The sequence below is a fragment of the Prunus mume genome, linkage group LG2 (genome assembly GCF_029339155.1).
Source record: "Prunus mume cultivar Tortuosa linkage group LG2, ASM2933915v1, whole genome shotgun sequence".
Lineage (NCBI taxonomy): Eukaryota > Viridiplantae > Streptophyta > Magnoliopsida > Rosales > Rosaceae > Prunus > Prunus mume.
In genome coordinates this window covers 10,848,799-10,872,826 of record NC_142699.1, presented here as the reverse complement: position 1 = coordinate 10,872,826, position 24,028 = coordinate 10,848,799, and the positions used below count along the sequence as shown (strand labels likewise).

The 24,028-nt window shown below is 37.4% G+C and overlaps 3 protein-coding genes and 1 pseudogene across 3 annotated transcripts; all 4 read left to right on the top strand.

Moving 5' to 3' along the window:
* The first annotated feature begins 563 nt into the window (after positions 1-563).
* On the top strand, positions 564-1,739 carry LOC148919608 (uncharacterized; annotated as a pseudogene).
* Positions 1,740-10,031: 8,292 nt separating this feature from the next.
* LOC148919607 (uncharacterized) lies at positions 10,032-10,801 on the top strand. The gene is made up of 4 exons (XM_089044397.1): positions 10,032-10,079; positions 10,180-10,359; positions 10,506-10,604; positions 10,700-10,801. Exons 1-4 carry the CDS (start codon positions 10,032-10,034, stop codon positions 10,799-10,801), a joined length of 429 nt encoding a protein of 142 aa, XP_088900523.1.
* A 3,167-nt stretch (positions 10,802-13,968) lies between these two features.
* On the top strand, positions 13,969-16,345 carry LOC148919606 (patatin-like protein 2). Its single transcript, XM_089045902.1, has 7 exons — positions 13,969-14,199; positions 14,408-14,589; positions 14,677-14,863; positions 14,985-15,146; positions 15,250-15,558; positions 15,704-15,879; positions 15,986-16,345. The coding sequence occupies exons 1-7, from the start codon at positions 14,068-14,070 to the stop codon at positions 16,047-16,049; spliced, it is 1,212 nt and encodes a 403-aa protein (XP_088902028.1). The 5' UTR covers positions 13,969-14,067; the 3' UTR covers positions 16,050-16,345.
* Positions 16,346-18,175: 1,830 nt separating this feature from the next.
* On the top strand, positions 18,176-20,397 carry LOC103320309 (patatin-like protein 2). The gene is made up of 7 exons (XM_008221971.3): positions 18,176-18,426; positions 18,534-18,715; positions 18,882-19,074; positions 19,187-19,348; positions 19,451-19,753; positions 19,866-20,038; positions 20,161-20,397. The coding sequence occupies exons 1-7, from the start codon at positions 18,295-18,297 to the stop codon at positions 20,252-20,254; spliced, it is 1,239 nt and encodes a 412-aa protein (XP_008220193.2). The 5' UTR covers positions 18,176-18,294; the 3' UTR covers positions 20,255-20,397.
* Positions 20,398-24,028: the final 3,631 nt, after the last annotated feature.

Below are 24,028 nucleotides of genomic sequence, written 5' to 3'. Positions count from 1 at the left end.
AAGTCATGGATATTATACAGGATGTTTTTCCATTTGCATCGACCAACATGAATCAAGAAGAGCAAGATGATGTGCCTACACCAATAGACAGTGCGGAGTTTGAACAATATGAGAAATTGTTAAAAAATGCCAACCAAGAGTTATACCCGGGGTGCGAGAGCTTTTCCGTTCTCACGGCCATTGTGGAGCTAATGCACGGAAAAATAAAGTATCGTATGTCGAACCTGTGTTTCGATTACTTTTTGGGGGTTTTCAAGAGAATGCTTCCGACGGACAATTGTTTGCCGAAAGACCATAAACAGGCGCAGAAGGTGTTGAATGGTCTTGGATTGGGTTATGAAAAAATCCATGCTTGCAAAAACAATTGCATGTTATTCTACAAAGAGCATGAATCGTTGGATACATGTCCTATATGCAATGAGTCGAGGTTCAAGATGACATCTCAGAATAGGACGACTAAGATCCCATAAAAAGTCATGCGTTATTTGCCCATGAAACCTATGTGGACGCATACTGCCACATACATGATATGGCATAAGGAAAAACGGGTAGACGATGATGTGATGCGGCATCCTGCAGATGGGGAGGCATGGAAAGAGTTCGATCGAACGTTCCCCGAGTTTGCTGCTGATCCCCGAAATGTTAGATTGGGACTTGCCACTGGCGGATTCAATCCGTATGGGGTTCTAAACCAACACCACAGCACTTGGCCGATTTTCGTATTCCCATATAATTTGCCGCCTTGGAAATGCATGAAAAAAGAATACATGATGATGACTGTTTTGATAACTGAGGATCCTGGGAGGTCAATCGATGCTTACTTAAGGCCGCTGGTTGATGAGCTGAAGGATTTATGGACAAACAGTGTTCGCACATACGATAAATCAAGCTGGGAAGATGTTCACTTTGCGGGCAGCGATTATGTGGACTGTGAATGATTTCCAGCATATGCAATGGTTTCTGGGTGGAGCACAAAAGGTTATATGGCATGTCCTGTATGCAAGGAAGATGTAACTTCTGGTTGGCATGCTGGAAAAGTTTGTTACCTTGGTCATCATAGATGGTTGCCATGGGACCATGAGTGGAGGGAAAAAGATAAAGAGTTCGACGGGAACACAGAGTGTCGCCTTAGACCCAGAGAATGGTCCGGTGATGAGATATTGGACCAGCTTAACCGGTTGGATTTTGCTCCATTCGGGACAACAGTTAGTCGTATCAGACCTTCTACACATATGAACTGGACGCACAAGCCTATGTTTTTTGAGCTCCCATATTGGTCGAAACTAAAATTGAGGCACAATCTAGATGTGATGCATGTTGAGAAAAATGTATTCGACACATTGGTGGGCACGATTCTAGATATCGAGGGGAAGACAAAGGACACGATCAAAGCTCGTCTTGATTTGGAAAGAATGGGCATACGAAGGGGTTTATGGATGAATAGGGACAATGATAAAGCTAGAAGGGATCTTGCATTATTTTCTATGAAACCGAGTGACAAGAAAGAGTTTCTAAAGTTTGTATCGTCAGTAAAGTTTCCCGATGGGTATGCTTCTAATATCGCACGTTGTGTGAATGTTGACGGGGGTAAATTTACTGGACTTAAAAGCCATGACTGTCATGTGTTTATGCAACGCCTACTTCCTGTTGGTATTCGACACCTGTTGCCGGAAGATGTAGTGAAGCCAATCATTTTGTTGTCCAGATTTTTTTCCCAACTGACGGCAAAAACTTTGTGAAAAACGGACATGTTTTAGTTGCGCCATGACATTGTCCAAGTCCTATGCAAGTTTGAGATGATATTTCCTCCAGCTTTCTTCACAAGTATGATGCACGTGATGGTTCACTTGCCAGAAGAGGCATTACTTGCTGGTCTTGTCAACTATCGTTGGATGTATCCAATAGAAAGGTATATAATCCTTATCGTTTGTGTATGCATCATTATCACATGCACTACAAAAAAAGTAGTCATTTGCGACCAATTTTTTCCGAGGGACTCCAAATATCGTCGGAACAAACACTATTTCCGACAACAAAGTACCATTCGTCGGAAATACATCAATGAGGTGTTCACCATTTCCGACACCCAAATTGCCCTCGGAAAAGAGTGCTTTTGTCGTCAGAAATAACTATTTTTTAGCGGGAAAAATTGGCGCCACATTTATTTACGACCAAAGGCATCTTAGTCGGTAATAGTTGTGCTTTCTTCCAACGGAATGTTCACGTTGTCGGAAACCATAACCATTTCCAAGGGAGCTTCGACGGAAATTAGAGGTCGTCGGAATTGATTCTTTATTTTTGAGGGCAATCAGTAGCTCTCGCAAAAGGATGTCTATTTGAGAGGGCATCTAGTGGTTGTCTGAAAAGACTATCTAATACCCAATTTATACTTTTCCACCATTCCAATGTTTTTTTTCTCTTAATATTATTACTATTATGATCATCTAATGTTATATGTGTTTACTTTCTTTGTATTGACAGTAAAAAGGGGTTTCAAACTTGACAAATTTTCACCATTTGAAAAAAAAATCAATACCACACTAGCCAATGATTAATTGGTGTAATGCGTGGTTACTTTAAATTTATGTTCTTTTTTATATACTAATTACTAAGTTAAACTTAAATGAAGTTTAAATGTCCAATTTCAATAAATTATAAAATCATCATTTGGTTATAGTTCAATGCAATCTTTTAGTTATACATGTACACTATATATATCAATAGTGTTTTTTTTTTTTATCATACAAATAAATTTAGACACATTTTATGTTGTGAAATTGTGAATATGAATCATGACATTTCTAAAATAAAGTAATACATGGTCAAAGAGAACATTATAGTTTATTTTTATATGACATCCTCTGAAGGACCTAACTTGGAATATCCAATTGAGGATTTGATTACACAATTTAATTATATAGCAGTCACTTCTCATTGAACAAAAGGTAGTACCTTTGAAATTTGTTTTATTATTGGTACCACAACATAAACTTGTTCTTTAATTGAGAATTGGATTATGTTCTACTAGACTACTACTAATCTCTTGTCACGAGCTCACATGCGTGCCACTAGGCTTTCTTTTTGTTTTTTATTTGTTATTTCATCCTTCTTTGTTGATAATATTTGCTGGACATTAACTCTTAATTTTTTTTAATTACTTATAAATTTATATATATATTTTTTATGTATTCGACCCTCTAAAAAAAAAAAAAAAAAGACCCTCTAAAAATTTTGTTGCCGCCTATTTTTTCACTAAAAATTAAGAAACTCCCGCTCCTAGCAAAAATTAAAAAAATTCGATGCACAAACAAAATTAGGGAACTAACGCCCTAACCCCATTATCTTTTCTACACGCCGTAACCCCGTTCTCTCTTTCCCTCTGTAGACGCAAGGAAAACTCAACCTCGATCTTCCTCTTCCTCATCGTCAACGGAGAACCTCTCTTCCTCGTGGGTAAGTACCTCTCTTCCTCGCGGGTCTCCCTATATCGTTTGCATCTCTCTCTCGCTATTTCTTTTCATGTAGCCTTACAAAGTTCCAGATGTTCTTTCAAGGGAAAGACTACCCTCGTCACCTCTGGCACTCGTGGAATTGGGCTCTCTCTCTCTCTCTCTCTCTCTCATTTTCTTAGAAAGTTTTTCAATTGGTCTTATGGGTTTCTTCTAAACTAGGTTTGTTTGTTGAAATTGATTATATGGATTTTGGTCTTGCTCTCTTTTCAATTCACGTATGTCATGGTGAAAGACCTAGCTGGATTGGGTGTGGCTGTGCATACCTATTCTCGGGATGAAGCAGAGCTTGACAAGTGCTTACGAGAATGGGAGTTTAGGGATTTCTGAATGCTGGGACTTGTAAGTAGCCCCCTGTTTATTTTGTGCTCTAGCTGCTTGTATAAATGTCATAAAGAAGAGAACTTTTTAATACTTCATAGTATAAAGGATTTTTGAACTACTATTATGTATACTTTTAACTGGGTCAAGTTTTGGCTTTTGGACTTTTTCGGAGGGCCATTGAGTGGTGGGGTTTTCACACTGAGAGACATAGGTTGGGGCATACTTCAACACCTCTATACTCAGGATTGATTATTTTGTTATTTTCTTAGCATGCATAAAATGTAATGGAATTGGAGTGGGGTTCATATTTCCTTAGCATGAATTAATTATATGGAATTAGTGTTATTTTCCTTTGTTGATAAGTTTAAGAATTTCTTATCTCAAGTTCTGTTAAACTTTCATAAAAGGACCAAGAAGCTTAAGGGACCATGTAATTAACTCCAGTCCATTAGGACTTGGAATTAAGTCGTAATTAGAAATTAAGAGGGAAAAGAATTTTCAATTTACATTATATAGAGACAATTGCTGCTTCCACATTGTGGGTGTGATTGACACTTGTATGGCTTCAATCTTTTGTTTTCTCTGGTCCTTTTCTGTATACTATTTTATAGTTATTTTATTAGTTTGGCAGGAGTTTGGCCAGAGTCAGAGAGCTTCAGTGATAAAGGATTAGGGCATGTGCCAAAGGAGAGTGAAGATGAAATCTTGGAATATAGGTGTTTAAATGTGTAAAATTTAGTTCAATCACTTGTTTCTTTATTTCAATTAAGGCATGTATTATGTCTTTGATTCCTCATAATATTTTTTTTTCATCCAAAAGAATATTTATATGTTTTCAATTCAGGATCATAACTGTTTGTATGTAAGTGTGCTTGAATCATGGGATAAGGTTTTGCATTTCAAGGAAGCCGTATTTATATACAAGTCACTTGAAGACTTGAAAGCTGCATTCAAACACCTTATTTGGTTGGAAGAAGGCTTTGAGGACTATTGATATAGGATATATCTTAGGATTGTAATGAGTTTTTGGAATTTGTTACATTGGTCTTTTCCTAATGATAATATATATTATTTTTCGGACAACAATTTCTCATTGGAAATATTTTTTATATTTCTTTTACAAAATATTCATACATTCCGACGACTTTTTACTCTTGATAATTGCTATAAATGTAGTCAGAAAAACATTTTTTTCGACACACTTCGATGTTGGAAATGCACAATTCCGATAAATTATATTGATCACAAATAGTAATTTAGGGTCGGAAATACTATTTTTGACAAATAGCCATTGGTCGAAAATATATAGCATTGCATAACAAAAGATCTCGAGAAAAAACTATTTCCGATTGTTGCATAAGTATTTGCGACCAAACTTATGGTTGTAAATGAATTTGTATAGCCATTTTGTAAATTCATTTCCGACAGAAATTCAAGCAATATCGACGAAACATGGGCGTTGGAAATACATTATTTCCGACGGACTGGTCGGAAAAAAACTATTTGCAACCAGCGTTTTTCCGACGACTTCCGACGGTAATTTGCCGTCGAAAAAGGGCATTTCCGACGACAAAACACCTTTTTCGACCATAAGTTGCCCTCGCTAAAGGCATTCTGTTTTGTAGTGATGCTTGCTAATTTCAATCATATAGTTTTATTTTGGCAGGCTTCTCGGAGAGCTGAAAAAAGTGTACATAGCAGTATGGCTCAAGGATCAATCGTAGAGGCTTGGGTTCAATATGAGTCGCTTACTTTCTGCGGAATGTATTTAAAAGATGTGGAGACGGTTTTCAATCGTCCTCAGCGCAATCATGATAGAGGTATGAGAAATGAAAAACTTTCTGTTTTGCCCAAAGCGCACGACCCTTTGGAGATCCTGGACGCGAGAGTCGTTTTCTAGAAATGACATGGAGGTAGCGCATTGGTTCAGTCTGAACAATTGTGATGAGATCATGGGATCCTTATATGAGCATGAAGAGATGATGAAGCGAAAACATCCATCACATTTGGTTGCTCAGAAACACCGTGAATTGTTTCCACGATGGTTTTTGGATTCTGTAAGTTATCAATGTTTGTTATTTGAGAAATATAAATTGTAGTTTTTAATTTTGTCAGACTAACATATGAATGGTTTTGTATAATATTAGGTGAATAAGTTTAAATCATCGAATTCCCCAACTTACAGTGATGAGTTATATAACTTGGCGTTCGGCCCGATTCGTGCTGAATTGTTCTCGGGTTGTAATGTCAACGGCGTCAAATTTTTGGCCGAAGCACGAGATGACAAGTTGTGTACGCAAAACAGCGGTGTCCATGTCCCAGGTGGTGGCGAAAGTACTGACATTGATTTCTATGGCAAACTCACAACTGTCGTGCAATTGCTTTACAAAGATCGATACCAAGTGATCATGTTTAAGTGTCGATGGTTTGACACCAACCCAAATAGGCCGGGAAGTGTTAAAATCGATCATGGCTTACTATCTGTGAACATGAACAGAACTTGGTATGATGACGACCCTTATATTTTGGCAAACATGGCAACACAAATTGTGTATCTAGATGACCCTAAAGCCGGCGGTTGGAGCGTTGTTCAAAAGATGGATCACAGGAACGTGTATGCTATACCGAACTAGATCCAACTGACAACGACGTCAACAATGTGGCTGACCAACGTTTGGAATCTTCAATGGAAAATGATGCGGAAACACTTCGAGATACTAATGTTATACAAGAGCCATTTCAAATACAAGGAGTGTCTTCAATCGAAATACCGATTCACTCAATTACAATTGACCTCGGTGATCTTCCGCGATATGATGTTGCAGTTGGCCCGAGCAACGCGATGATGTAGTTATAGAGGAGGCGGAGGAGGAGGAGGAGGAAGAGGATTGAGAGACCGAAAGTGATGATAGCAACGATAACAAAAGTTATTATAGTTCATATGATGAATGATTAATTTTTTTTGTAATTTTATTATGTTAGTGGACATATTTTGTGTAATGCAAATGTTTTCATATATGTACTTGTTATATCCAAACATTATATATGTGCAGAAATGAAACATTATTAAAATAAATGTAGTTATAAACCATTGGTAAATAAATATATCCAAGTAATTTGTATCATAAAGTTTAAATTTATTTTGACAAAAAACTTTTAAAAAATGAAAACCATATAACCGAAAAAATGAATACAAAGAAAATAAGATTATCAACAATCCTTCCATTCTCAAATCAAAAGAAAATAAAATAAATCATACTTTCATATAATTAATTATATGTAATGATGAATAATTCAGATTAATAATATGTGAATGAAAATAACCTTGCGCGACGAAGGCATAATTGTCGCGCAGATTTTGCGCGACGGAAAATGTACACGTCGCACATACTCTATTATTTACGCGACAAATATATAGTTGACATTGACGATCGAAGTAGTTCACTGTATTCACATAGGGTTAAAAAGTATAGCTGTAAAAAATCATCAAAATCAGAGTCAAAATAACCGTTAAATCATAACTTTTCGTTTATAACCGTCGAAACGTTTTATCCCGTTACTTAATCTTTGAATGTTTTTTTTTTCTCATTTTCGACGTATACGATCTCGAAGTATAAACAAACATATTTGACGGCTAGATTACTGAAACTAGTTTCCTAGAATGCGTATTCCATAAAAACACAATATTCAAAAAAATTAATAATTTCTTTATACATTCATTCAGTCTAACATAAGATTATGTGATGTCCTGTACTGTAAATATCTGAAATGAAGATCGAATTACATTTTTGTATTCATATAGGGTCAAGAACCGCAATCAAAAAATTTCAAGATCGGAGTTAAAATCACCGTTGAATCAGGAAAATTTGTTTAGAACCGTCGAAAAGTTTTGTCCCGTTACTCAATCTCTGAATGTTCATTCATTATGATTTTTGACGTATACGATCTTGAACTATGAAAAAAGAAGATTGCCGGTTGGATCATTGAAACTAGTTCAGGAGTTCGGGTTTAGGGCTTAGGGTACAGGTTTTAGGGTTTAGGGTACAAGGGTATGGTTTTGCGCGACGAAATATCAACTTACTCGTCGCGCAAACGATCAAGCGACGATTTAATCTGTAGTGCTTTCGTCGCGCAAAACCCTGAACAAAATTCGCTGCCCTTCTCCGCTCCAACACTTAGTGAAATTTTGTTTGGCAAAAGCCAAATTGCGCGACGAACATGAGTCCCTTCGTCGCGCAAAATCATTAAAAAAATTCGCTGCTCTTCTCCGCTCCAACACTTAGTGAAATTTGTTTGGCAAAAGCCGATTGCGCGACGAACATGAGTCCCTTCGTCGCGCAAAATCATTAAAAAAATTCGCTGCTCTTCTCCGCTCCAACACTTAGTGAAATTTGTTTGGCAAAAGCAGATTGCGCGACGATTTAAGCAGAAGTCCCTTCGTCGCGCAAACTTAACAATTGCAGCCTTTTCTATCCAACACTTGGCGAAATTTTGTTTGGCAAAAGCTAGAACGCGCGACGAACTACGTTTATTCGTGACGCAATATCATTGAATTTATCTTCCCCGCCTAAAATCAAATCCCAAAATTTTGGGCGGTGGACTAACTTTGCGCGACGACACTAGATTTTTCGTCGCGCAAAGTTTATATTTTCAGAACTTTGCGCGACGAAATCATTTTTTTCAGTCACGCAAAGGTCATATTTTTATAATATTGCGCGACAAAAGTGCATTTTTTCGTCGCGCAAAAGTTATTTTAATGAATTTTGCGCGACGGATTTATATATTCGTCGCGCAAAGTCGAATAAGTTTTCTGAAAATCGCGATCTTCTCCTTCTTCCCCAGTTTTTCAAACGGAACCCTAAACCTCCATTTCTCTCCACCGTGACCTCAGCCCCTACTCCGCCCCAATTCAGACCCTGCCGCCACCACCGTCGAACCCTGGAGCTTCTCCGCCGTCGCCTTCCATCCTGCCGCCGTGATTTCCTCCGTTTAGGCCGAATCTTCGCCGCCGTTGTTCTCTCTCCTCCGGGCACCAAATCCGGCAATTGAGGTATGCTTTCTGGGATATTTTTCATGCTCTAGCTGATGGTTGTGCAGGATTTGATTGATTGTGTGCATAGGGTAGTGAATTTGAAACCCTAGGTTTCGGCCGGTTTTGAAATTGAAATTCCGGCCACTTCCGTCCGTTTTTCGGGGTAGGTCCGAGAACAAAAGTGCCTCCAATTGATGTTTTCAACCTAGGGTAGGAACCTTGGCCCTTAATTTTTAGGATTTCCCGGTGATTGTTATCGCTTAGGCACCCACGCCGGCGCGTGTGGTGGCGCGTGGTATTGTGGCATAGGGCATTTTGTCCGAGTGCAAACATTTCGTTGTCACGAGCGCGTAGGTGTGCTCGGATTGGAATTTGGTTATCGTTCGAGTCTCGAACGGTTCGAACTATTGTGCGATTTTAGGGTTTGATATGTTCGGACCGTTGGATCGAGCTGAAACTCACGTATGTGGTACCATGTATTTATAGGATCGTTTAGGATTCGACGGATCGTGGATCGGAGTCCCGGATACTCCGAAATCGCAAACCCTAGGTCAAACTATGATTTTAATTAGTTAGTTCAATTTTTTAATGACATTGTATGTGCTACATTGGATTAATGAAATTGTGCAGATGTCAGACTTGATTAGACGTTGTAGGGCGGTGACGGCTACATCGAGTTCGGAGCCCCAGCTCGGCCTGCATCACCGCCATGCTCCAAAGATCGATGGAGCAGGCGGGACCACGTGCTAGCTGGTCTTGGGGATCCCAGGCGGCTGCATCATCATCTTCTTCTGGTGGTGCAGCCTCTAGCGCTAGGCGGCGACACCGCCGCTACCACTACCGACACCACATCGACTAAGCATCTTGGTGCGTCGGGGCACCTCAGTAATACCCTTCCACTTGCATTTTTTTGTTTTTAACATTTTTTTAATTGAGAATTTTATGGTTCAATTTAATTGTATATGTAACAATATTGTCATATCCCTTTGCAGCCAAGAGGAACACCCGAGGCCGTGTCGGCGGTGAAGACGGCGAAGAAAGTCACCCGGGTGACCAACGATCGTATCGACATCGGATATGACGAGCGCCATCGGGCTGCACCGACGGCGGACTTGCATAGCTCCTTGGCCCACGACATTGGCCACGTCGTTCGGACCCATTGCCCGATGCAATGGAAGTCTTGGAAGTTCATCCCTGACGAGATCAAGATGCAAGTTCGCGGCCAGTTGTCGGTATGTTTCCTATCTTTTAATTATTTTTCTTTCAAACTTTATATATTTCTATTACTTAATGTATGTAATCAATTTATTGCAGACGAACTACGACTTAGAGGACATCAACGAGGAGACCTTGGCGTACGTCAACAGACTCTTCGGTGAGAGGTACAAGCAGTGGAAGAGCGACTTGCACCACCATTTTCAGGCGTTTGATGATCCGCAAGTCGCTCTTCAGGAGGGTTGCCCGAAGGAGCTTGAGAGGCGGAAGGATAATTGGGCGTGGCTCTGCGCTCATTTTCAGGCGCCCGATTATGTGGTTTTTTTATTAATAATATTTGTTTAATGTTTATTTTATTTTTTATATCTCATTATTATTTTATTTATTTATAGTTCAATTATTACGTTTTATTTTTTGTATAACAGAATAAAGCCCAAGTGAATAAGGGCAATAGGAAGAAGAAGACTCTTCTTCACCATTCCGGCTCTAGGCCCTTCTCATATAGGATGGATGCACGGCGTCGAGTAAGAATAATATAATATATATTTAATTTTTAATACGTCATTATTATTAATTTCTTTTGTTCATACTAATATTTTCCTTCTCTTGTTCAATTAAGGGGGGGTCGAAATTCCCAGAGATCGACGTCTTTGGTGACGTTTATGTTCGACCTGGGAATGAGTTGGCCGAGTCCCTTCATGTAAGTATTATGTATTTTTAATTCTTATGTTACACTTTCAATTTATATGCATTTTTGAATTTATATTTTATGTAATGTTAAACAGACGACGATGGTGGAGAGGAGCCAGTTGGTTCTTCAAGAGTCCGCCTCCCAACTTCCTCCCGAGACTCCGATCGAGTCTGTGGATCCTCCGCATGATGCTGGATTTCAGATTTTGACGCAGACGTTGGATCGACTCTCGGGAGGAGGCCAGAACGTATTGTAGGGGATGGGAATGCCCGGCGAAGGAACCTCGACCGCGGTCATCGTCACAGCAAGCAGTTAGGTGACGGTTTTGACATCGCGGGTTGCCGAGCTTGAGGGTCAGATGTCGGTGATTCTGCAGTCCCTCGCGCGGTCCGGCATTCCAATCCCGAATTTTGCGTGCGTCGACCTCCAAGCCCGTCCACCCCGAGCATCCCCAGCACACCACGGCCCCTGCAGACGCCTATACCTCCGAGCCGCATGTGGCAGATGACCAAGTAGATTTTGGAACATTATTTGATTAGTTTTTTATTATTATAATTACTTTTACAATTTGTATACATTTCATTTATTTTATATAATAGATGTTTTCTTTACGATTAATCTTTTTATTGTAATTTCATTTTAATTAAAAAAATCAAACCAAATTTATTTTTTTACAAAATTAAAAATCAAATAATAATAAATTTTTTAAATAATATATATTGCTTTTGCGCGACGAAACGTAAATCGTCGCGCAAAAACATTTAAATAACACGTCGACAAATATATTTTAATCATGCGCGACGAATAATTTCGTTGCGCAAAATGTGTATGCGCGAATATGATTTCGTCGCGCAAAGTTCATGCAGCTCGCGCGACGGAAAAGTCCGTCGCGCAGTTTTTGCGACGACCATCTGCTTCGTCGCGCAAATATTTGTGCGACGGACACCGAGGTCATCCCGAAATGTTTTTAAAGCGAAGTTGTTATACGTAGCGCAAACCGCGCGACGAATGATCTTTATTCGTCGCGCAAATCCTTTCTTCACGAACTTTGCGCGACGGACTGTGCGCGACGAAACTTCTGTCGCGCATAATTATGTGCGACTAAAATCATTTTTGCGCGACGAAGACCCCTTCGTCGCGCGAAGACTAAAATGTAGTAGTGATTATGGTTTTCTCATATTGAAAGGTTAAATGTATAACACCCAATTTCTAACTTTATATCGTAAACTTTTATTTTTACACATCTTTTAAGTTCTAGGACTGGCCCTGTCCAAGAGCAAACAACTTAACAGGAAAAAGCAAAAAAGAAAGAAAAAACTAAACCCAAAGCAGAAACCCCAAAGAACCCAGCAAGCCAAAAGAAAACACTCCCAGAGCGACAAACTGAAACCAAACCTGAAGCCTAAGAAGAACGCCAACACTCAAAGGACTAGTACTAAACGGTACATCTGTTAAATGGTGTTCATTTGATTTGAACTGCTCAATCTTCCCTCATCGCCACTCGCAATCGCTGATTCTTCAGAGGCCTTCTCAATTTCCAAGCATTCCTTCAATCTGTCATACACAACTTATTTTTGGCCTTTCGGTTGGTGTTTTAGACACACAGGCCTGGACAGTTTTTCCAGAAGAATCTTGTATGTCCCTTGTACACTCGAATCCAGAATGCTTTCAACTTCCATTCTCTCAACTTTCGCCCTCACCCAATCAGATATATTAACATGTACAGGTTCTAAATCTGTTATTATTGCTGGTCTGCCAGTTATAAGCTCTAGCAAGACAATCCCAAAGCTGTATGCATCACTCTTTCTAGTGTACGTACTGTCCAGTTGTGCAATATCTTGTTCAACAAAAATCTTTCTTGTAATAAATGTTTTGTTTTGGGGCTGACTTTGTTGTAAGTTGTAACATTATACACGATACATTTAAGGCCGACCATAGAGATAGTGATGGTTTCATTTTAATCTTATCTAATAAATTTGTGAGAGATTTTAAGGTGCGATGGGGACGGGGGTTTGTGATACACACACACTACTAAGGTGTTGTTGGAGTTCGAACATAAGAGTCTGCAAGTCAAGACCTTTTTTTATCGGAATAGACCTTGTTGGTTTTTCGTTTACATTACTAAATATGCCGACTAATTTGTAATCGGAGTGAGTCTTACCAGCAATCACATTATTAAATACTGAAATATCCTTCAATGGGAGCGGCTGTCATTACTTGTTATAAACATGCCATTAAAGATTGGGTTTATCTGATAAATTTGTTGGCATAAGTAAGCATTTCCCACGAGGAGGAGGCAGCCATGCTGGACCATCGCAATCAAGTGAGCCAGAGCTTGTACAAGACAAATTAAGAAGCTGGGCCAGACCAGAGGACCTGGTATTGGTAAATAAAATTCAAAACACAGGAAAGCAGGATGAACAATTCATCTTGGTTTGAATGTTCAAGCTTCAAAACGATGACGTACATGCATATGTGTGAATCTCAACGGAAGTGAATTGAAATGTGGGATTTTAAATCAATATTACATTTTAACATCGTGAGTTACATTTAAATATGAAATTTCACACTAAAGACATTGCAACTTGTCGATACATACAATGCATTGAAAAGACGTGTTGAAAACTATATTAACGTATATAGGCGTCTATCTAACCCTAGAGATCCACTAACAAGTAACAACACTATTGATAATAATAATAATAATATTATTATTATTATTATTTATACATATAGACACATGTAAGTACATTTACACACATACATATACATAACACGTACACAGATACATATAGGTAAATATGGTGGGATATATAAGGTGTGTTTATTATTTAACATGTGAGGTATAAATAGTGATGAGTATTTCCACGTGCAGGAATCAATGCATTTGCAGCAGTACAAGTTAGAAAATAGAAAATAGAAAATTCTGTGTAGGAAGATTTATGTGATCACTGCGAAGAACATAAACTTATTCTGGCAAACTACGTATAACATGGATGTTCAAATGAATAATCACAATACAAATGTTATGTCGTGGACTTTGAAACGATAGGAAAGCATGTCTAATAACAATATAAGGACTATTCAAAAGACAAAGTAAACGGAAACAACTCGGTCAAGATATACATAAGTTTGGGGTCAAGATTTGGGGGAAAAGAGCTCTATATAAACCCCTACAACGCCTTCCTCTTGAGATTCTTCAAATTTCAAATTAATCTCTCTCTCTCTCTCTCTCTCTCTCTCTGAGTTTTCGTTCCTAAACTAAGTCTTGTGCGTAACCTTCTCTTGTATCACTAATGGAGAAAACAAGATCATCCCTTCACTCTCCCACAAATGGAAGTCTCATTACTGTTCTTAGTATTGATGGAGGTGGAATAAGAGGGATTATCCCAGGAACCATCCTCAACTTCTTAGAGTCTGAGCTTCAGGTAAAACAATGATCAAATCAAAACTTTAAATAAATACACGTGTTATAATATAAGTGGATTGGTCACGCCATCACATGATGTTACACCTAGTGAACATGTTTGCTCCACTTCTTATAATTTGTTGGTGTTTCTCATTCTTTTTTTAAAAAATAAAAAATAAAAAATCTAATGCAACTAACTTTTCGCTTTACTTGTTTGCTATATGCAGAAACTGGATGGTCAGGATGCAAGGCTAGCAGATTATTTTGATGTGATTACAGGGACTAGTACAGGTGGCCTTGTGACAGCCATGCTTACTACCCCAAATGAAAATAACCGTCCTTTGTATGCTGCTAAAGATATCAACCCTTTTTATCTCGAAAACTGCCCTAAAATCTTCCCCCAATCCAGGTATAGTTAATTCTTCATAGATTTTTGTACTACACATTTGTATACATAATTGTTCGCGATAATTAATTTTCATCCACGTACAAACAGTTCTCCACTCATCAATGTCGAGGAGAATTTGAAAGGTCTAGGGAGACCAAAATATGACGGGAAGTATTTACATAAAATATTGAAGGAAAAATTAGGAGACAAACATTTGCGCGACACATTAACTAACGTTGTAATCCCAACTTTTGATATAAAGCGGCTGCAACCAGTTATCTTCTCCAACTATGAGGTTTGTTTATTAATTATCTCTTAATTGAAACACATGCATATATTTACATAATTTAATTCTAATGGTGCTCTTTTTATGAACATTTCTTGATTTTGTATATATATGTTTGTCATGATTTCAGTTGAAAAAGAAACCCAGCTTGGATGCTTTGCTCTCGGATATATGCATTGGAACTTCAGCAGCCCCATACTATCTTCCAACCTATCAATTTAAATCCACAAATTCAAATGGTGAATCAAGAGAATTCAATCTCACCGACGGTGGAGTTGCTGCCAATAACCCGGTATACATTGATCAAATTGCAAAAACCTAATTTGCATAATCTGAATTATTTCATATATATGATCATCATTAATATGTGTGTATTAATTTTTCTTTCTTTCTAGGCCTTGGTTGCTATGAGCGAAGTGACGAAACAAATCCACAAGGGCAACCCTGACTTCCTGCCTATGGGTGAAAATGAACAGTTGTATGGGCGGTTCCTAGTCATATCACTAGGGACTGGTACAACGTCTGAGGAGAAGTATGACGCCAAGGAAGCGGCTGAGTGGGGTGCTTTTGGGTGGCTTATCGGATCCGATTTTTCGGCTCCATTGGTGGATATATTCACCCACGCAGGTAGTGACATGGTTGATTTCCACCTTGCTACCATTTTTCAAGCCCTTCGGTCTCATGACAATTACCTTCGAATTCAGGTAACAAAAGAATGTGCAATAAAATTGAGATAAATATCACTAGATCAAATGACCGTTTTATATACAAAAAAGAAAAAAAGAAAAAGAAAAAAAAGGTATTACGTAGAGAAACTAAGCTCACAAGTACTCGGAAATGAATATGCAGGATGATACGCTAAGTGGAACATTGGCTTCTGTGGATATTGCCACAGAACAAAACTTGAATGATTTGGTAAAAGTTGGAGAGGCATTGTTGAAGAAACCGGTTTCGAGACTGAATTTTGATACTGGTAAATCCAAGCCTGTTCGTCCTGAGGTTACAAACGCAGAGGCTCTTGTGAGGTATTTGCTCTATTATATATTATGATTAAGTTGTAGCATGATCATGTAAATTCAATAAATTAACACACTAATGACTTTTGTTTTGTTAATTAATTTGCATGTGTAGGATAGCGAGCGTTCTCTCTAAGGAGAGGGCTCAGAGGAGCAAGGTCGTTCGTGAAAGGACATGATCAGCAGCACCACCAAAGAAATAATATGCTGCTCTCATACGTATATATATAAAATTCCTTTTAATTATGTTTAATCTTCAAGAAAAATAAAAGGCCATCAAAGTCATGATGAAATGCTAAGTCAATTATTTTATTTTATTTCTTCATGTAATTCAGTACTGAAATTATTTTCTCCCAATGTAAGCAAGAAATTGTTTAATTTATTTTTCTCCCAATAAATACCAATTAACAGGTTGGTTGTGATGTAATTAATAATCAGCAGTACGTATAATATGTTCCTTCCTTCATATTCTTTATTTATTTGGCTATTACGCACCAGAGTGTTTCTTTTTCTTTTTGAAGCATTGCAATGAACTTCGAAACAAATTAAACATATATCCCACGTTGTAAATTGATTGATTAAACACTAATTAAACAATTAAACAAGTATTTTGAACCACTAATGTCCCACTAATTAAACAAGTTAATATGATTGATTATGACAGGTCTTGACTATGGACCAGTTTTGACTGAATTAATTTACCACATATTTTTCTTATCAAAATTAAGAAAAAGAAGCATCTTCATTTGAAGGAGCCTCTTCATACTTATCAAACCATCCCTATAGTATCAGAAACTTTAGGCTTCAAGTGATGCATGGAAATCAATTGAAAAAATACCTAGATCAACTAACAACTTAAATCCTTTGCCGAATAAAACACATATATATTTTATCCATACTTTTCCCGTTCCGTATTTTACTAACTATACATAACCAATAAAGGTTGGCTATATGGGTCGGCTTTAGAGTTAATTAGTATTATGTTTGGGGATTAATTATTAATTTAGGATTGCCCAAAAGTTTCGATAGATTTAAACTTTTGATCATCGTCATACATATCATCAAAATATTCAACACGTTTTTTCCTTTCTTTTTTTCTTACAAGAAAAAAACATCAAGGCTTGATAGAAATCCAAACAAATTTCAAGCCCAATTTCTGAAAAACTGACCACTAAAATTGAATAAATGAACACATTCCCCTGTCCATTTGGATGAAAAAATACATACAATACAATTTTAATTTTATCATATATGTATTATTAATAGCATTAATTTCCCCTGGAACCCTTCCTGGCTACCTTCTTGAATTTGTCTCTCAAATGCTCTTGAATTAGTCCTTCATGGCTACCTTTTTTGGTGTTTCCAAGGATTGGGTTGCGGCAATTGAGGGTTGTGGAGGAAAGGGAGGATTGTGAATGAATTTCCGCATTTACCCTCACTTTTGACAGAAAATTTAATGAGTTTGGCGGAAGGACTAATGGTGCAACAAAACACCTACTTGAGTGACCTCTGCAACTAATAATTGAATTGAGTGACCAAATTGTAGCTACGGATATAGTTGAGGACCATTGCTGCAAATAACCTTTTTGAGAGAATTATTAGCTAGGGGATGGGTCACTTCACTCCTGAAGTTTCCATGGTGTTTACTATTTTGGACGACTTGGGTTGGGACTGATTGTGAAAGGTCTTGACCCAGTCTCAATGATTCACATATATATATTTAAATTATATCTCAACATAAAGAAAAAGAAGCATCTTCATTTCATTTGAAGGACCCTCTTCTCCTCATACTTATAATATTTTATAAGCATTACTTGTTAAGGTTTGAGTCCTGTTGAATTCTTCTCAAAGTCAAGTAATGTGTTCGGAATTAAACCAAGTTTTCTAGGGCATATGACTGTTTGACAACATCATTTCTTGTTGTTTAAGAAAGCCGCGTATACCTAATATTGGCAATTTTTTCTCAAAATTGACTTGGCTCCTGTTTATCAATTTGCTTAAACAACAGATTACGGTAGGTTTAAGTAATTCATGATGCTTTGAGTCACCAAATTTATTCACGAAACAAATAATATTTTACTTGATAAGGTTTAAAATGGGTCCAAATTTGAATCAACGGGACTTTGTATTTGATGAATAAATTTTGGTGTCACCATATGTGGTGACTATTATTCGAGAAGTCTGACAGAAGTGGTCCAACTTAAAACTTGTTATAGCGACATGCATACAAATTTGGGGTCAAAGTTGGAAGGGGAAAAGATCTCTATATAAGGCATAGCTAGGTGCTCAAGTTTACTAAACTCAATTAATCCCATCATCATCAGCCTTCTTTTAGGGTTCAAGCTTTATTCTCTCTGCAGTTTTATTCATTAGTTCATAATAAATAAGCACAACACATTCGGTGTGTCTTCTCTTTCATCTCAAATGGAGAGAGCAAGATCATTTCTTCAGTCTCCCACTTACGGGAACATCGTCACCGTTCTGAGCATTGATGGAGGTGGAATCAGAGGGATTATTCCCGGAACTATACTCAAATTCCTAGAATCCGAGCTTCAGGTAATTAAGCATATATATATTAAAACCAATAATTTAACTTTAATTAATAATGTTTAAAGTAATTGTCTTGCTAATTTATTTTCACTTGAACTTTGCCACATATGCAGAAGCTGGATGGTGAAGAAGCAAGGCTTGTAGATTACTTTGATGTGATTGCAGGGACTAGCACTGGTGGGCTTGTGACTGCCATGCTTACTACCCCAGATGAAAATAATCGACCCTTATTTGCTGCTAAAGACATTAACGATTTTTATCTCGAACATTGTCCTAAGATCTTCCCTCAAGACAGGTACCTAACAAGCTATTTAACATCAATCTTAACTTCAACTCAATGTCATTAATCTTGTACATGTACATCAATTATTAGTATAATTAATCTTAGCTTGAACACCTTTTTCTTTTTTAATATTATACATATATAGTGGCTAACAATCACATATATTTTGCTTGTGCAGCAACTATACATTGATTGGTGAGGCCATGGACATGGTAAAAGCTGTGTCAGGACCAAAGTATGATGGGAAGTATTTACATAAGATAATGAAGGAAATATTAGGAGACATAAGATTAAGTGACACGTTAACCAACATTATAATCCCAACTTTTGATATAAAGCGGCTACAACCAATGGTCTTCTCTAGCTATGAGGTTTGTTTTCATATCTTTAAATATATATATGTGTATGTGTGTATATATATGTTTGTTTTGTTAAATCTAATATAGTTACATGGTTGGTTTTGTGTTTTGATGGTGATTATAGGAGAAAAAGAACACTAGCATAAATGCTTTACTGTCGGATATATGCATTGGGACTTCAGCAGCCCCAACCTATCTTCCAGCGCACCATTTTGAAACCAAAACTTCCACTGGTGAATCAAGAGATTTCGATCTCATTGATGGTGGCGTTGCTGCTAACAACCCGGTATATATATATAATTAAATTATGACCTTGATCTATAATACACCATGCAATTTCAAAAGCTTATTTAGCTCTCGTTCATTATATTGTTGTTTTTATTATCAGGCTTTGGTTGCTATGAGCGAAGTGACAAAAGAAATCCACCAGGGAAATTCTGACTTCTTTGCTATAAGGTCAACTGAGTATGGTCGGTTCTTAGTGATATCGTTGGGTACTGGTTCAGCAAAATCTGAAGAGAAATATGATGCCGATGATGCAGCTAAATGGGGTCTTTTGGGATGGTTGACGAAAGGGGGTTCCTCTCCATTGATAGATGTATTTACTCAAGCAAGTAATGACATGGTCGATTTCCACCTTGCTACTGTTTTTCAAGCTCTTGACTGTGAGAAAAATTACCTCCGAATTCAGGTATTTGGGATATATTTACTGCCATACTATGAATCTATACCATAATCAATGATCCAAACTCACAGTAAAAATCAATAATTAACGGGTCGAAGTGAAAATATATATGGTGCAGGATGATACATTGGAGAAAACAGTATCTTCAGTGGATATTGCTACGCAAGAAAACTTGAATAAGCTTGTAAAAGTTGGAGAGGAATTGTTGAAGAAACCGGTTTCGAGGGTGAATTTGCAAACCGGTATCTATGAGCCTGCTCATCAGGAAACAAATGAAGTAGCTCTCATAAGGTATGTATATTTGATTACTCACCAATCTAATATGAGTTTTTTTAGCATGATCACAAATATGTTATATTGATTAAACAATACTAATCACAATTAATTTTCTTAATTAATCTGCACGTATGTAGGGTGGCGCAAATTCTGTCCAGGGAAAGGAAGGTCCGTGAAATGAGATCACCACATGGAAAGGCTGTAGCTGCCAGCAACTCCAACTTATGGTGAAATTAGTGCTAATAATTAATTCATTTCATATTGTTATTTAATTATTTTCTCCCAATAAATACCAACCAGCATGTTGGTTGTGATCAGCAGTATTTAGTTCATTCTTTATTTGAGTTAGAAATCAAATTATTTTAATTTTATTATACTTTTCTCCTTTTCTCATGCCAGTTTCTTGCCACACTTACTTAAAACAAAAAACCAAAAAAAGAATTGAAAAGCAAAGAAAGTCAATCTTTTGACGGGTCCATATGAAAAGAGAGACATAATTCAATCAGGAATTGGACTCTATCTGATAATTTAAACAATGATTAAGCTTTTGCTTTGTGGACTTGTTTTTTGGTGACGGGTAACAATCATAATCCAACTTCTTATGACAACATGCTTTTTGGTGAAGAAAAAGTTGAGGTTTCTGTTTCGGCAACAAGAATTGGGAGCAATTAATTAGGAAACATGGGAACACGTTGACATTATTGTTTTGATGCAGATTTCACGAGGTTGGTTGGTAAGTAAGGTGATGGCTTTTAGCTTTACAGCTGAAGATGAGGTTAATTCCTAGTATTAGCCTATTGGGTACATAATTTCCTTCACTTTTGTTTTAACCTTGGTGTAATTATTTGATTAGTATTTGATGAAAACAAAGGCTTATTAATGTGGCCACCATATGAACTTTCCATGGTTTTAAGTGCCCTTTGTGATTACTACGCTTTTGTATTTGTAATAACCTTACGTGGTTATCTCTATTTGTATTGGCTCATGTGGCTGACGGCCCTTTGTGCTTGAATTATAAATACAATCTATCGTTTTTATCTTAAAAAAAAAAAGAAGAAGAACTCAATGTCATATTGTTTTACCTTTTTTTGTTCGGCAATCACTATAAATTTAACTAGTTTGATTGCTTTTAATGAAAATGAAATTTGGGTGTGCTAGCTTGATCCTATATGGTCTTCCATTGAAATAAGGGGCGGGCTTTCTCACTTTTGGCAAATTTCACATATAGCCATTTCAGTTTGGTAAGATGTCCTAGTTCACCATGGCTTCAACTTTAAGTGACCAAATGTAGGAAGGACGAAAGAAACGGATGAAGTGAAGGGTCTTCAATGGAACAAGTAAGCGTTGCAACATCAAAGGGGGGTTTGAACTTTTGTTAAAACGTCTAATGCTTTCTTTTTAGCTTTGTCTTTACCCCATAGGATATAAAACAATATTCTCCATTTCTAATAAGCCACTTAATTATCAAATAAACAGGTCAATTTGGACATCAAGTCGAGTAAGAATGACACACACCAACGCTAGTTTTGTAGATATCTTATAGTCCCCGCAGTTTACAAACCAATACTCAACAGAAACTTTTAACTCCAACATGAGCATCTTTTTGTTGGTGGGATTTTAATTTGATTAGAAGATTTATTTCATATTTTATGAAAATTTTATTTATTTCCTTTTTGTAAAAAATTTGTGTAATTAAGAGTTTATTTGTTTCCTTATATAACCTCTCTATGATTTACACACTTGTAAATACCTAATTTTGGAGAATGAAAATGTATCATAAATATTCTAACCCATATTGTATGATTTGGCATCAGAGCCGACTTTCTGGTGACCTGTGTGTTGTGCCTACCCATGTTCAAACCCAATTTTTTTCTTTTTTGCTACCTGCGTCATGTGTGCCCTCTTAGATTTGTGTGTTGTATTGTAGTATTCGTGCCTATACTGTGTTTGTGTCGTTCCAGTGTTCGTGCATCTGCCGTATTTGTGCATCTGTTGTGTTCCGATGTGTACTATGCTGTGATATGTTGAGTTTTGCTGCAATCATGGGTGATAACTCCATTGTTGGTGCTGTTGCTGCTGCTTCTGTAAATTTGTGTGTTTTTGACTATATTCCAGGTATTGGCTCTAATACTTGAATAATTGGCATTGGTGCTACTGATCATATGACTTATGATGCTAAATTTTTTAATGAGTTGTCTAGTAACACCCGTGACCTATACATAACTAGTGCTAATAGCTTGCCCTTTCCAATTATTGGCTAGGGCACAATCTCTCTCACTCCTACTATGTCATTGTCTCGTTCGTTACTAGTTCCTAATATCTATTGTAACTTGTTATCTGTTGGTCAATTACTTGATAAACTTAATGCTTCTGTTACTTTCTATCCAACACATTGCTATTTTTTTAGGATCTCAAGACTCACGAGACGATTGTGCATGTTAAACGGATATGGGGTTATATTATTTGACATTACCAGCAGCACCAATTCGTGATCGTGTTGTTAATACTGTTTAAAGTTGCAGTGTCAAAGACAAACAACAAATTTGGTTATGGCATCGTCGCTTCGGACATTCGTTGTTTGGCTACCTTAAGCGTCTATTTCGATCTTTATTCCGCTCTTGTGATGAATCCAGTTTTAAGTATGAGACATGTATTTTAGCCAAGGGTCATCGCACTATGTTTCTTTTAAGTAACAGTAAAGTTGCAAAACCTTTTGATTTAATGCATTCTGATGTGTGGGGTCCAGCTCGCATTATTTCGTCATGTTTATTGATGATTGTACTCGACTTACTTAGGTTTTCTTGCTGAAAAATAAACATGATGTTGCTTCCATCCTTCCAGAGTTTTTTTAATATGGTATCTACTCAATTTCAGGCTTTGGTCAAAGTATTCAAGATTGATAACATATGAGAATATGTGAATAATACTTCGACGTGTTTCTTCCATGCTCAAGGTATTATTCACCAAACGACAACCTCTTTTACCCCTCAACAAAATGGTGTGTCTAAAAGGAAGAACAGACAATTGCTTGAAATTGCCCGCTAACTCATATTAGATGTGTCTGTTCTCTATCATCTTTGGGGGCATGATGTTCTGTTAGCTGCTTCTTTAATTAATCGTACTACTAGCCGGGTTTTTGATTTTAGGACTCTGCATGATGTGTTTGATGACCATGTTTCCCATTTCTCCGTCTCCAAGTTGCCCCTTAAAGTTTTTGGGTGTGTTGCCTATGTTTATGTCTACTCTTATCAACGGAGTAAACTTCATACTTGTGCCCTGCGCTGTGTCTTTATTAGCTAATCTTCTACTCAGAAGGGTTATAAGTGTTATCATCCTCCTACCCAGAAGGTGCATGTTACTTTAGACGTACGTAACCTTTCATGAAGAAGTATCATATTATGTTTTTCCGTCTTCTCTAATTCAGGAGGATAGGGGAAGTGAATTGGAGAGTTTTGGATTGGAAGATCTTGGAGTTAATGGCCAAAATGCTGTATATAAAGATGTTTCTCTTGGGAAGCAAATGATCGGTAGCGCTGCAGAAGGGGCTTGGTCGCTAAGGTCTAAAGGTGAATATATTGCTCTCAGTGATGAAATGATCAGTCAACACTTTGGAAAAGATCAGTCACTTATTGCTGAAGATGAAGAAAATACTCTGTGATGAAACAACCAAGTCGACATTTAAGAACTGACCGATCGCCCATTGTCTGAAGAATGTGATAGTGATTCTTATGACTCTTGGGTAGATGAGTTCGATCCAAGACCCCCTCAACCTTGCCATTACTCTAGTCAAGTCGGGATAATGGGCCAAGTGAGGTAATCTATGATGAATCATCTATGCTAAGTTACCAGTGACCCCCACATACCACTCATGGGAAATCTAAAGTACAATACTCCCGATATACATGCTAAATCTAAATATCTCATTAGCCAATTGATAGGACCCGTCCCGAATTCCTCAGAACTCGAGATGAATCTGTGGAATTCCGACATCACCCGATGTCGGGC

Excerpts from the sequence above, each read along its gene's own strand:
- LOC148919606 (XM_089045902.1), top strand. The coding sequence starts at position 14,068 with ATGGAGAAAACAAGATCATCCCTTCACTCTCCCACAAATGGAAGTCTC. Across the intron at positions 15,147-15,249 it reads GAGTTGCTGCCAATAACCCG|GCCTTGGTTGCTATGAGCGA; the intron begins GTATACATTGAT and ends CTTTCTTTCTAG. Across the intron at positions 15,880-15,985 it reads AACGCAGAGGCTCTTGTGAG|GATAGCGAGCGTTCTCTCTA; the intron begins GTATTTGCTCTA and ends TTGCATGTGTAG.
- LOC148919607 (XM_089044397.1), top strand. The coding sequence starts at position 10,032 with ATGCAATGGAAGTCTTGGAAGTTCATCCCTGACGAGATCAAGATGCAA. Across the intron at positions 10,360-10,505 it reads AGAGGCGGAAGGATAATTGG|AATAAAGCCCAAGTGAATAA; the intron begins GCGTGGCTCTGC and ends TTTGTATAACAG. Across the intron at positions 10,605-10,699 it reads GGATGGATGCACGGCGTCGA|GGGGGGTCGAAATTCCCAGA; the intron begins GTAAGAATAATA and ends TGTTCAATTAAG.
- LOC103320309 (XM_008221971.3), top strand. The coding sequence starts at position 18,295 with ATGGAGAGAGCAAGATCATTTCTTCAGTCTCCCACTTACGGGAACATC. Across the intron at positions 19,075-19,186 it reads TGGTCTTCTCTAGCTATGAG|GAGAAAAAGAACACTAGCAT; the intron begins GTTTGTTTTCAT and ends TGGTGATTATAG. Across the intron at positions 19,754-19,865 it reads AAAATTACCTCCGAATTCAG|GATGATACATTGGAGAAAAC; the intron begins GTATTTGGGATA and ends TATATGGTGCAG.